This window comes from Rhinolophus sinicus, chromosome 15 (assembly GCF_057876585.1).
Source record: "Rhinolophus sinicus isolate RSI-liver-muscle chromosome 15, RSI-T2T, whole genome shotgun sequence".
Taxonomy (NCBI): Eukaryota; Metazoa; Chordata; class Mammalia; order Chiroptera; family Rhinolophidae; genus Rhinolophus; species Rhinolophus sinicus.
The window spans coordinates 82,874,123-82,887,500 of record NC_142515.1 but is presented as its reverse complement, the minus strand read 5'-3'; the positions used below and the strand labels follow the sequence as shown (position 1 = coordinate 82,887,500).

Sequence of the window (13,378 nt, the reverse complement as noted above, 5' to 3'; positions counted from 1 at the left end):
TCCTTCTAGAAATCTGTTCTAAAGAACTAAAAATGGAAACAACTAGTCAACAAAGGGCACTGGTTGTCCCACAAGGCAGATGGAGCAGCCCTAACGAGTTAAAATTTTAGAGACAAAGCAATCAAGTGCAGCATTAAATGAAAAACAAAAAGGCACATTATCAACAATATCTACAGTATGATCCTACATATGTGAAAATATAATTGAATTTTAAAAATTGTTTTAATTTTAAAACCTATCAAAATGCAACCGGCACTTGTCTTTGGGTTGCAGTGTTATGACCGATTTTGGTTTTTCCTCATTTTCCTCTATTCTTCCTCACCCAGATTTTCTACCATGTTTATAAATTATCTTTCAAGTTTCTTAAAAAGGCAGTAAAAGTTATTTCATAGGAAAGAGAAGGTTCTGCTGCTAATCAGCCTTGGCATTAAACAAGCAGGGCCTCGTAGCGATCGGGGCCACGTCTTCACTGTGTGCACCTCCCTCAGGAGGGACGGGAAGAAAGTGGGAACAATGGAAGACGAAAAAAGACGTCAGGACAGCAAGCCAGCAAATGAATCCCACTTGAAAACCCCTGAAACAAACAGTAGGGGGATTACACAGCTGTTAAAAAGGCTGGCTTTTGCTCAACAGATAATACGTGGCCCATCCACAGTGGAATATTATTCGGCCATAAAAAGAAATGAAGTCCTGACACACGCTACAATATGATGAAATTTGGAAGCATTATGTCCAGTGAAAGAAGCCAGACACAAAAGACCACAATATCATATGAAATATCTGGAATAGGTCTAACTCCATAGAGACAGAAAGTAGATTAGTCGTTGCCGAGGTCTGGGGGAGGAAGGATGAGGAGCGACGGCTAATGGGTATGAGGTTTCTCTTTGGGGTGATAAAAATGTTCTGGAATTAGTGGTGATGGTTGCACGATGCTGTGAGTATACTAAAAATCGCTAAATGTCAATTTTATGGCATGTAAATTATATCTCAATAAGAATAAATAAAACTTAAAACTTCAAGGTTCTAAAGAGTTGTAATGTGGGGAAAAGCTTTTCTTTTAAAAAGTGGCGGGGAGGGTGGGGCTGGGGAGGGAAGCAGCAACGAAATTGATCACACTTCGTGAAACAAAACAAAGATGTAGAAAGGGAATATTATCAAAATGGTTGTCTTGAGGCAACTTGAATGTTTCCTGTTTCTTCAGCAAGAAAATTTAATTGTTGGTGTTCGATGCTTTTACAATTTATTTGCATAGCAACCTATACCATGCACCCACCACCTGATGTTGTCTTTTAGCTGCCTGATCCTGGCACTGGGATCCAGCGGCCTCCAGAAGACCTTCCTGGAAGCAATCCTACAGGGTTTTTCCATTTGGGTGCAAGTCCTTCCACAACCCCAGGGGCGAGAGCCCACCCCTGACAAATCACTCAACATCCATTCCCCATGTTCCTGGGCACCCTGGAGGTGCCAGGCTCTGGGTTCCAACAGGAGTAAGGTCTAAATCCTGCCCTCCAGGAGAAGCCACAGACTATAAGAAAAGGTGGGGACGGGGACAGAACTTTGTGGAGGGTTACCATGATCCACACTTCAGATTATACAGGAAAGGGTTGCCTCTTGGATTGTCAGTCTCCGGCCTGAATTTCGTGGAATTTGGCACCCGTGCTCAAAACTCTTGGGTGCCTGCAGCGTTTCTTAGGATAGGTGGGAGGAAACCCTGCCTGCACTACTCCCAACCTGGTTCTGGAACAGCCCCTCTGGCACAGCACTTGGGCTATCTGACATAGGGGCTCTCTCCCATTTCTGCCAGCTGCCAGGCAGGCTTTTCTCTCCTTCCTCAATGGGCTGGCTCTGCCTGAGCCTTTTGAATGCAGAGCCTCTTCTGCACCCCTACAGTGGGAACACACTGTCTCATGTTACCCACTGGCAGCTCTGGGGGTAGAACTGGCACCCCCTTTGCTAGTAGAGCCCCATAAAGGCTGAGATGGAGGCTGAGATTTTGCTCTGTGCTACACTCCCAGGCCCTGGTTCACAACTTGCCAGCAGTAAATAACTGCTAAGTTAAAGACTTGGCAGGCCATCCTCTGGGCCCTCACACACCCTTCATTTCTCTCCTGCCACATTACGTCTCCTGAAAGAAAGCACCTGTGTCACTCCTTGCACAATCAGGTTGTGGCCGGGTGCTGATACACCAGGACTGCTCTCTTAAGCAAAATCCTCTGTGGGTGACCCTCTAAGATTCCAATCCAGCCTGAGGGCACTTAGGCACTTACTCTCCAGGATGCGGGGGCTGTGGGCTGGCCACCTGATTCTGCTTGGCTTTCTGCTCCATTCTAGCTTCAATTTCCCGCTTCTTCTGAGCAATGAGCTCTTCCTGGTGGAGGATGTTCATGTTCATTTTTCCAGACTTGGGAGGAGCTACCCCAAACCATCGGTTAGCCTTTCCTGAGGAGGGAAAAGAAACCCATCTTTAGCTTAATAAACATGCCCAGCAGCTGCTGCCTGCAGCAAATGACATTAAAATTGACATTCCTACATCCATTCGTTCATTTATTCAGCAAACATTCACCGAGCTATGTACCATGTCCCGTATTAGGTGCTAAACAAGAGAGCCTATGCCTACGTGGACTCACCTCTGGCAGGGAAGACAACAGACTTGTAACAAAAAGTAGCTGCAAAATTGTGATAAGAGCTCTCTGCTGGAAACCAAAAAAGGGTAAGGAAGAATAATAGAGAAGCACCTATAGCTAGGACAGCCAGAAAATAACCATTAGAAGAGGGGGCATTTAAGCTGAAACCAGAAAGATAAACAGCCATCCTCCTGAAAAGCCACAAGGGGAGCGATCTGGGCAGAGTAAGGAGCAGATCCAAAACCCAAGGCTGGAAGAAGCCTGGTGAATCCAACAACCAGCAAGGGTCCAATGTGGCCAGAACGAACGGTTCCAGGAACAAGAGTGCAAGAAAGGGAGTCTGGGTTTTACTTTAAGGTCTTTTGGAAGTGAAAGGGGAGTATTAAGCTGATAAGATCCAATATGTATTTTTATTTTTAAGATCATTCTGGCTACTGATTGGAGAGCGTGCGTAGGCAGTATGGAAACAGAGGAGGCTCTCTGGTTCCAAGCAAAAGATGATGGTGTCTTCAGACACGGGTGGTAACTTTGGAGATAGAGAAGACACCTCGAAGTTTCCCCATGGGACTTGGAATAAAATCCAATTTCTTAAAGTCGATTTTCAAGGCCCTGCCAGAGATAGTGCCCCCTTCCCATTTCCACTTCATCCTGACATTCTGCAAAATGGCAAGGCCTTTGCACTCGCCATCCCCCTCTGGGTGGAAGGCTCTGCCTCCCAGGCCTCCTTCTCTCAAATGTCTTCTGCTCAAAATTTAGGCCTTCCTTTACCACCCAATATTAGCAGCCTCCACCCATAGCCCATACTCCCTCACACAACTCTCTCTCTGTAAATATTTCCTCTTGGTGCACTGCCTGATACCCCAGTAGAAAGCAATCTTCAGTAAGGAAGGACCCTCTTTTGGTTACCACTGCATTCCCAGCGCCCAGCACACTGCCTGGCACAGTGAGTATTTGCTGAATGGGTGAATGCATCCTAGTATTGACGGGGCTAGGGCTGGGAGAGAGGAAACGGCAAGGATTGTGGTAAAGTAGGGGCTCGAAAGACTCAGGAATGTATGCACCCACTAATGTCAGAAACCATTTCGGGAAAGCAGCTTTTCCAGAAAGCAGCACATAGGCCAGACGGCAGCTGCTAGAAAAGGGGAGCAGGACAGCCCAAGGTTGCTGCTATTTCGGGGAGCGGAGCTCGCAGGAGCCCTGAAGAATAATGCAGGGCAGACCCATATGCAGGGCGGCCTCTACAGAAAGCCAGGCGCCCTCAGCAAATCAGGCCCAGGGTAGGGGGCAGCAACTGGGTCTGGGGTCTCGGGAGAACCGGGAGGTGCAGAACCCGCCACTTCGTGCCGCCCCGAGGCTGAGGTGAGGGTCTGGCGGGTTAAGGCAGGCCCGACCCGAGGGTGAAGCGGTGACGCGTAGCCCCAAGGATCCAGGCAGGCGCTTGAGGGGAGGCGGGGTATGTTACCTGCAACATCCCGGTTGTCCATCTTGAGACTCATCCAATCCCACAATGCTCCGGCGCCACCTGAGGGGGTTCTTGTTATACTGCGCGTGGCCTCATGGGAGGTGTAGTCTGCGTCGGCCAGCCATGTCCTGCCACTACGGGGATACCTGGAGTCTTCTCAGCTGGAACGCAAACCTCGGCCTATCGGCAATGTCTGGCCTCAGACTCATGCACCAGATGGCGTAGCCTTTTCTCACACTTTCCCGGAGTCTCAATCACTCTAAAGACAAACTACTACATATTCCGGGATGCTTTGTACAGCAGCTCTCGCGAGAGACGTGAGGAGCGCCAGCCCCGCCCCGTGCGCCTGCTTCCGCCTCCCTGTGGCTACGGCTTGTTGTTGTGGAGGCCAAAATGGCGGCCCAGGCGGCGGCAGCGGCCCAGGCGGCGGCGGCCCAGGCGGCGCAGGCCGAGGCGGCGGAGTCGTGGTACTTGGCGCTTCTGGGCTTCGCCGAGCACTTCCGCACGTCCAGCCCGCCCAAGATCCGCCTGTGCGTGCACTGCCTGCAGGCCGTGTTCCCTTTCAAGCCGCCGCAGCGCATCGAGGCCCGCACGCACCTGCAGCTCGGCTCCGTGCTCTACCACCACACCAAGAACAGCGAGCAGGCGCGCAGCCACCTGGAGAAGGCGGTGAGCCGCGGGCCGGGCCGCGAGAGAGGAGGAGGCGCGGGCTCCCTGCGGAGCCTGGGCTGACGGGCCGCGACCCCGACGGGCGAGGTCCACCTGGGCCGCTCCTCGGGTACCCCGGGTGCGACTTTCGCACGAGCGTCAGGACCCCAAAGCCGCCAGCTTCTCAGGGGGCCCCTTGCCCCTTACGTTATTTAATGTCTCTGGTGACAGACAGGGTCCAGAACCTCGCTCTTCTGAGGAGCAACAGGGTCCCCGAATTCTTCAGGTTTTCAGGAGATGACCAGTTTGGCTCATATGGGGACGTTCCCAGATCGGCCCATGGGTCTTGCCGCTTCCAGCTTCTCAGGGCTCAGCCCCAGGAGTATCAGCCTGAACGCTCCCTCCTGAAGTAACTCGGGATAGGGGAGGGCCGAAGTGACAGTCCAAGCATCCCTTGGGAATCTGAAGTTGGGTCTCAGGAAACCTAGGAAAGCATCCCCTCCCTAGACTCAGAAGTCTGAGAAGTGTCTGGAGGGTATTGTCCCCCCATCAGAGATGAGGGGAGTGATAAGTGGGAGGCAGAGGCCCAGAGCCTAGAGTTGGTCCTGTAAGGAGGCGGAACAGAGGGAGGTCTGGATTCCAGGACCAGTTGCTCAGTGGTCAGGGAGGGGATCTCGCTGCAGCTCCTGCTTTCTCTATATCTATCCACCGGTGACTTCTTTTCCTTCCACCATCCACTTGTCCATCCCGTTCAGAAGGCAGGTCTCATTTCCACCTCCCCACCCCATCTTGACTCGTGAGATCTTGGTGCTTCAAAAAATATGGGAATGTGGCTGTCATTCTGCCCATTTTGGCTGTGGAGTTGTTTCTTCTTACAGCAACACTGAGCTATCAGACTGTGTCTCCATTTGCCATTTACTTTTTTATTCTGCTTAAAGAAAAGACTTCTTGACTAGAATCAACTTAGATTTTTAAAATGTATTGAATTAAAGGAAATCTGAACCCACCAGGCACTGGTAACAAATTGCTTTCTGGAGGATACCAGGTCTTCGTTTTTTAGACCGTAAAGAGTTGGAAGGGGACTTTAATCCTTGCTTAATCAGCTTCCTTGTTTCAGGTGCAAGGCATTATGGGCCCAGAGAGGTAAAGCGATTTGCTCAAAGCAACACAGCAAGTTATTAACAAAACTGGGTTCAAACCTAGGCTCAAGATCCCCAAGTTCCTTGCCAGGAAATTAAGTTATTAATGTTTTTTGTGAAGTTTTATTTTTTCATTCATTCTACAAATAGTTATTCAGCTCACACCAGGTGCCAAACCCTATTCTAGGTGCTGGGAATCAGCGATGACTAAAACAGTCCCTGCCAGTATAAGCTTACTTTTTAGTGAGGAAGGCAAATCATGAATATGTAGGAAGAGGTTAGGCAGTGATAGAAGAACCATGAAAAATATGGACCAGGGAGAAGAGATGGAGTTGATGGAGAGTTCTTTTTGGCCGAGTTAGTGAGGGAGTTTCTATTTGTGAGAGTGACATTTGAGCAGCGCCCTAAATGGGGTGAAGGAAGTGAGACTGGAGAATCGCTCAGATTGTCAGGTTGATCCCGAGGGCTGCCGGAGCTGTCAGTTATCTGTGACCGGCTTGTGTCAGGGTCTGTCTTGGGCAGTGGTGGGGCTGAGATCAAATGAAGCTCAAGGCTTCCTTGGGCATGGGGTGCCGGAGGCTGTGAGTCCCAGGGCCAGAAGCCCAGTGCCTTCAGTAGATGCCCCTGTCCTGAAGTTCTCCCCTCTCTTGATAAACAACAAATCCTGCCACCTCCCTTCCATTGTCTTGGGAGTCGTTTCTAGCAACGGTTCCTAGTCAGTAGTCACTGTGTATCGTTCCATTTTGCCCAGAAACCGCTGTGCTGTCAAGGGGAAGCAGCCATGCCTCAGATCACTTCCTTGTAGCCACTTGGCTCTTGGATCCCTAATTTTAAACCCTTGTCCTTTTGAATTGCTTTCCCTTATTTTTACAGAACTCTGAATCTTATGGGGTCTTCCACAGGCCACAGGGTTCTCTCTGTAGCTCACGCTGATGTGACACCTGCAGATCCCTTTTTTTCACTTGGTTGCATCCCTAGCTGGGAATTTGTCCAGAGTTCTCTGCGCACGCATGCTCTCTGTAATCTTCATTCTTTATTAATTGTGTGTTTTTCCCAAATCAGGCAACTGTGAACGTTTATTCTTTTCCTTCCCAGACTCGCTTGATAAAGAATCATAAAATGTTCTTTTAGAAGTGATTTGCTCGTTGTTTCTATTCCTGAACAGTAAATACCAGAGAGGTTCTAATTTATTTTCAGGGAACCAATCCAGAGTAACAAAAAAAATTTTTTTAGAGAAGGCAAATAACTCTCAAGTATTTTGTGATGATTTTCTCCTTGATCGTTCCTCCTGCTATTCTTTCCGGAACTGATTTCTCTAACTTACAAGTGCTATTGGTAAACTTTTAACTGGCCCCTAAACTTACTAGTACATTCAGCTTCCCTGTTATTCTCATCGTCTTTTGCTTTCTGTCTGAGAGACGCTGATCTCCTTGGTAATCACATCTTTTTTACATAAGGCTAGATTATTTATCGCTCTATCTGCTTAATGTAAGTTTCTCACTCCCTCCTCAGCTGCATTTGTAAGATTCCTAGAAGGAATACATAATATACTTGCCCATCTGCTTCATTCATTCTGAAAGATGATTCTGAAAGAATCACGTGTTAAGTGCTCCTGTGGAGGGTATGTTTCCTTTCCCTCGGCGGCTTTATTGAGGACAAAGCCATTGGTCTCAATGGCACCTGCCTCTGCAGACCCTCGGAGTCCCTGCTGGCTGTCTCATCCCCATGACAGGACACTTGATCTGAGAGCCTTCCTTCTTTGATTATGGTTTTGGCAATGATGTCGGTGGTGTCGGTATTCTTTGCTGCTCTGAGACTCCTTGAGGAAATAGTTTGTGATTGTAAAGGATGTCGCTTTCCTCAGAAATCTTTTGGCTAGAGAATTTGTGAAGCTGTTTCTGCAGTGTCTGTCAGATTGTCTTCCTTTACATTTCGTTTTTCTTTCCTCTTGCTGCACATCTATTCCTTTGTGAATTTTCAGTCTTTTTCTTATTTTCACTGTCTTTCAAGCAGACAGTTGCACTTCAGGATTTTGCACATTCCCCTTGAACTTTCTTATTTTTGATCCCATTTCTCTTTGTCCCATTCTTCAAGATCACGAATGTGTCATGCCCCTGGAGCAGAACCTTGTGCAGAAGCTGCATTTGCAGACCTTGGTGTTAAGCATTTTCATGGAAAAGTGATCTGTGCTTTCTCATCGTTTTCTTTCCATTTTCTTCCCCCTTTTCTCTGAGTCTCTGGCTTCCGGATGTGGAATCTGTTTAGAAACCGCACTTCATGGGTTCACCAACGTGCCTCCCCTCCAACGCCCGATTTTTCTCGTCCCTGCCTGGGAAGTACCATAGTATTGTTGGCACCTTCCCATGCCAGGCCACACATTCGTGCTTCTCATTGTCTCATTGGATCCTCAGCCAACCCACAAGGTGGGGACTACTTCCAACTTGCTGATGACACGCTGAAAGGGGGACGCTTGTGGCCATGGTCACACAGCAGAAGGAGGCGATCTTTTTAAAAAGTGACTTTGGTTTCAAGGAACAAAGAAGCCTTAAAATACTCTTAGCACTGGACTGGATCCTCTGAGCATGAGAGGTGTGCTAATCCATGCCCTTCCCCCCTTCAGGGTGCATGCTGACCCTGCAGTGACCCTTGCTTTCCCTGAGAACCCCAAAGTGACCCCAGGGACTCCTGGTAGGTTGTTCACAGCCTTCCCTGCACCTGCAGGCCTCCAGGCAGCACAGGGGCTCTCCTTTGGCTGCTTTGCCAGAATAAGGAAGGAAACAAAAGCTATTTTGTAATGTTACAAAGTAAAGCGTACTGGGGGATGATGTAGCAACTTTGGGTAAGGTAGCAACTGTGGTACTTTATTTGTGAGATGGATATATTTCCTGAAGTCTATAATTTTTCCCCCTCCCCCCACATTTAAGCCGTTGTTCTCAATCGTAGTTGTGGAGGACGTAGCTCCCTGGCCCGTGTTGGTATTATGAGCATTGCGCTCCATCCAGCTGAGGCAGCCGGCAGCTCACACTGGCTGCTGGCCACTCACGCTGGCGGCTGGGTGCTCATGGCAACCCATGGCGGCCCAGCCGCAGGTCGAACCATTGTTCACAATCTTAGCTGAAGAGGGCACAGCTCACTGGCCCATATGGGAGTTGAACCCGTGAGCTGGCATTAGGAGCACGCACTCCAACCACCTGAGCCACTGGCCGCGCCTGTATATTTCTGATTTGTGATTTTATGTTGTAAGCGTTAAAAAGTTACAAAAACAAAGTCATTTGATTGACAATCCTAGGGAAGTGACTGGATTGCCCTGACATGGGGCCAGTTCTGTGCCTTCTAGCTTTGGGAGTGGGTCATCGTGGGGGATGCCTCAAAGTGTCACCAGTGCTGATGCCTGGACACAAAGCAGTGACATTTGAGGACAGGGCGCTGTCTGGTGCCATTTAGGAGTAAGGCCTCTGTGTTTGAAAGGCGTATGCCTCAGTTCTGTGGCCATTTGCACATAAGGAAGCTCTCATTTCCCGGAGTTGCTAGATGGAGTCCCTGTTCATGAGACAAATGTTTCCCAAGCACCTTCTGTGTGTCAGCCCGTTCCAGGCACTGGGGACGTGTAATGACGAGCGGGGAAAAGAAGGAGAAGGAGCATACTAGAGGGGCCAATTGATTATTTATTTAGCAATATCTAAATCAATTTATTTAGCAATCTTTATTTACTCAATCCAGTTAGCAGTATGCAATAGTAAAAGTCAAAGGCAATTAATAGACTGCGCTATTGTCAGAAAGTAAAGGTGGTTAAGACTAAACTGTATACATTGATAACAATGTCACGTCAAAAGAGTATACATACGTATAAGTTGAAGAGATCCCAACATGTGTTTACTATTGATCAAAAATCACTTGGCTAAATACACAAATAACATCAGTAAGGAGCATCCAAAAGCAGTTGTAAGCTCTACAGGATAGTAACTATTACAGTAGATGCCAAAAGCTCACCAAACTGGGGGAGAACAGCACCGGAAAAGTCATAAATCAAAACCTTGCCAGGTCTGTAGCTGAGAGAAACTCAGGCGTCTCCCACACCGCTGCTTGCCAGTTCCTAAGAATGCTGCTGCTGTTGTCTTTGTTGTTGTTAGAAGTAAGGCGTCTTCTGATGCTGTAAGCTGCAGGCAGCATATAAGTTTTCAAGGTGTTAACAATCTGAAGACTGTTGCTGCTGCTGTTATTGTTGTTAGAAGTTAGGACGTCTTCTGATGTTGTAAGCTGCAAGCTGCACACAAGTTTTCTAGATGCTAACAAGTTCTCAAGAAGGCTAACCGTGGGGAACAGTGGAGAGGCCGGGAACCAGCTGGCCCTCACCACGTTCGCGGCTGCGAGTCAGGACGTCCCCTGGTGGTGTAAGCTGCATGTTGCTGGAGGTCTTCAAAATGTTAGAATGGTGAGAAATCACCATTGACAAATGACCAAATGAAACAATAATTAATAACACTGCCAACTGAGGTCTGTCTTATATGTTTTCTCGGATATACCTTAGAGCCAAGTTTCTTGTTTTTGCCTCCCCTTCCGGGAATGGCCAGTTCCGGGAGGGTCCGGCAGTCAATGATAAAAAAAGAAAATATATTGCTTATCCGACTGAAGGGCCAATTCATCCAGATAAGCAATGTCTACTGTTCTTGCTCGGGACCATCAGCCCAAGGCCTTCCAAAGCCTGACCACGTGCCTGTCATATCGTCCTGATATAACTTAGTTACTTTTTCGCTTCATCTGCTGATGTGGGTGAAACAGACAGAACAAGGAGGGAATTCTCTCAACCCCTGATCAAGAATTTCTTTAACCCTAAGCTAACTAACCGTCACCTCACAGCACAGACAGAAAAGCGACCTCATCTCATGTCTCCCTTGCTCGGGAGAATGAGACCAAAGGGGGAATTGACTCAACCCCTGATCACAGCATAGAAATCACCTCACATACAGGAACAGATAAAGGCTGATAGACAAAAGCTCACATCAACCAATGAAGGCAAATTTTCTTCAACATCTACCCTACAGGACGCGTCGTGGGGCTTTATCTAATGTCCCCCTTGTGTGTTTAAAGTGGGGGCCACAGCACATGCACAAAACAATGGAGGAAGGTGTGGCCTTTGAATGGACGCTGGGGGCCACTAGGATCCAGCTCTTCCGTGTAGGTCCCCATTGCCAACCCTATCCTCTTGTGTGTGTCCGCCTTTTCTTTGTCCACCCTGTACTCTCGCTGGAGAGCTCCCCTCCAGCCTTGCCCAAGGTAGGTTTTGCCCGCGGAGATTGAGTTGTAGAACCTCAAAATATCGGTTGGGCCAGATCTTAGCATGTCCCTAGCCCAACTCTTCAGTCACACAGTTTCCTCCACATTATCCTATCTTTCCTCCCAGTTGGTGGCCTTCAGGAACTTCTCTTGCTGGACTGCCCTTCCCCGTGGGGAGGAATGGCTTCTGCAGAAAGCAAGCGCCAGCTTTCGTGATTATCAGCTTCATGACATCACACACGTGTGGCTGGAGCTGGGCTGGTCCCCACTGTCCCTGTAGACAACCTCCAGCTGTGGAGCCCCACCTCTGGCCTTGCCCTCTGAGCCCCTGAGCCCCAACTGACCCTGCTGCAGAGGGGCTTTGGGAGGGGACACTTTGGCCGGCTACAGAGTGCCTTTGGCTTGGACTCTGCTGGCACGTGTGTGTGCATGTGTGCTTGGATGTGTGTGCACGCGTGCATGTGCTTATGTACATGTGTGTGAGAGTCAGGAGCCCAGTGGCACTTAGCACTTGTACTCTCCCTCTCTCACTGGCTCCCTCTCCCAGTCTCCCCCTCCCTATCTTCCTTCACACGCTCCCTCTCCTGGCCCCCTCAGGCAGCTGGTGTGGCATGCAGCTCCAAGTCTTTCCCAGCCTCTCTGGTGACTTCCTCGTCCACCACTCACTCTTGCCCCACAGGCCTCTCCAGCTCCAAGGATGACCCCCAGGTTTCCCTGGCCCCTCTCCCTGCCTCCTTCCCGGCCTGCAGCCCCTGGGGCCTCCAGCCTCTGGCTCCTCCCCCCCCGCCCCCCCGTCCTCCTCCCTCTGAATTCTTTTTGCTGCTTCTAGGGTGCTCTTAAAACTCAGATCTCATTGGGTGCTTTTTTCTTTTTTTTTTAATTTTTTTTAATTTTATTAAATTTATTGCGGTGACAATTGTTAGTAAAATTACATAGATTTCAGGTGTACGATTCTGTATTACATCATCTATAAGTCCCATTGTGTGTTCATCACCCAGAGTCAGTTCTCCTTCCATCACCATATATTCGATCCCCCTTACCCTCATCTCCCACCCTCCAACCCCCATCCCCCTTACCCTCTGGCAACCGCCAAACCATTGTCTGTGTCTATGAGTTTCTGTTTCTCATTTGTTTGTCTTGTTCTTTTGTTGCTTTTGGTTTATATACCACATATCAGTGAAATCACATGGTTCTCTGCTTTTTCTGTCTGACTTATTTCGCTCAGCATTACACTCTCAAGATCCATCCATGTTGTCACAAATGTTCCTATATCATCTTTTCTTACCGCCGAATAGTATTCCATTGTGTATATATACCACAACTTCTTTATCCATTCATCTATCGAAGGACATTTTGGTTGTTTCCATGTCTTGGCCACCACCGTAAACAAAGCTGCAATGAACATTGGAGCACACGTGTCTTTATCTCTAAATGTTTTCGGATTTTTTGGGTAGATACCCAGGAGAGGGATTGCTGGGTCATATGGTAATTCTATTCGTAATTTTTTGAGGAACCTCCACACTGCCTTCCATAACGGCTGGGGTGCTTTTGTTTCACGCCTCTGATTAGGTCAGTCTCCATGAGGGACCTTGGAGCGTTGCAATCTGCAGTCACTACTGCCAGTGAGTGGTACAGACACCCCTTCCAGCCTCATCTTCCTGGTCTTCTGCCTTTTCCCAGGCTCTTCTCTGCCTGGAGCACCTCCTACTCCCCCTTTGAGTAGGAGCGCAGGCGCACCCACTCTTGGCAGGCTCAGCCCCAGATGTCCCCAGCCTCATGCCGATCTCCCACAGAGCATGGCGAGTCAGGGTTTTCAGATCTGCCTTCCAACAGCCACCAAGACGAGAATGTCTGTGGGACAAATGGGTCAGCAGAAACAGTGTCAGGCAAAATGCTTGCGTCCTGGAAGGTCTGACAGACTGGTCAGTGTGGTTGGTGCAGTGGATTGGCCCTGGAGCTCACTGCCTCCTGTCAGAACGTGGAACTCCATGGCACAGCCGTCCACAAGTGGGAGTGTGTCATTGTCTGAAGCACGTCCCACAGGTGTGCCAGCAGGGGGAGGGGGCGCTCAGGTTCTAGAATGGTCCCCATGCTCCTGGCCAGGCAATGGCCACACCACACCGGTTCTTCCGGAGTCCACCTCCCTCCCCTCAGGCTAACTTGGCTGATTTCCAAGCAGCTTTTAAATGCTACTTCTCCAGAAAGGACTGATACCCCCAAACCCACTTTCC

General features: G+C 49.0%; 2 protein-coding genes across 5 annotated transcripts in view; one reads left to right on the top strand and one right to left on the bottom strand.

Annotated features, from left to right (window-relative positions):
• The window catches only part of SUGP1 (SURP and G-patch domain containing 1), a 25,301-nt gene extending 21,058 nt beyond the window's left edge, over positions 1-4,243 (bottom strand). Inside the window, exons 1-2 of the mRNA XM_019736811.3 lie at positions 4,087-4,243; positions 2,268-2,439 (exon numbers count right to left, since the gene is read on the bottom strand). Of these exons, the coding sequence (XP_019592370.3) occupies positions 2,268-2,439; positions 4,087-4,120 (206 nt within the window). The 5' untranslated portion in view covers positions 4,121-4,243. The remainder of the gene's footprint in view (positions 1-2,267; positions 2,440-4,086) is intronic.
• A 186-nt stretch (positions 4,244-4,429) lies between these two features.
• Positions 4,430-13,378, top strand: part of MAU2 (MAU2 sister chromatid cohesion factor) — a 28,665-nt gene continuing 19,716 nt past the window's right edge. For 2 of the 4 annotated variants that reach the window (XM_019736813.3, XM_019736812.3), the window contains exon 1: positions 4,433-4,755. In XM_019736813.3, coding sequence (XP_019592372.1) covers positions 4,480-4,755 — 276 coding nt within the window. In that variant the 5' untranslated portion in view covers positions 4,433-4,479. Of the gene's footprint in view, positions 4,756-13,378 lie in introns of all 4 variants that reach the window. The other 2 variants (XR_012498048.2, XM_019736814.3) reach the window with 2 other exon arrangements.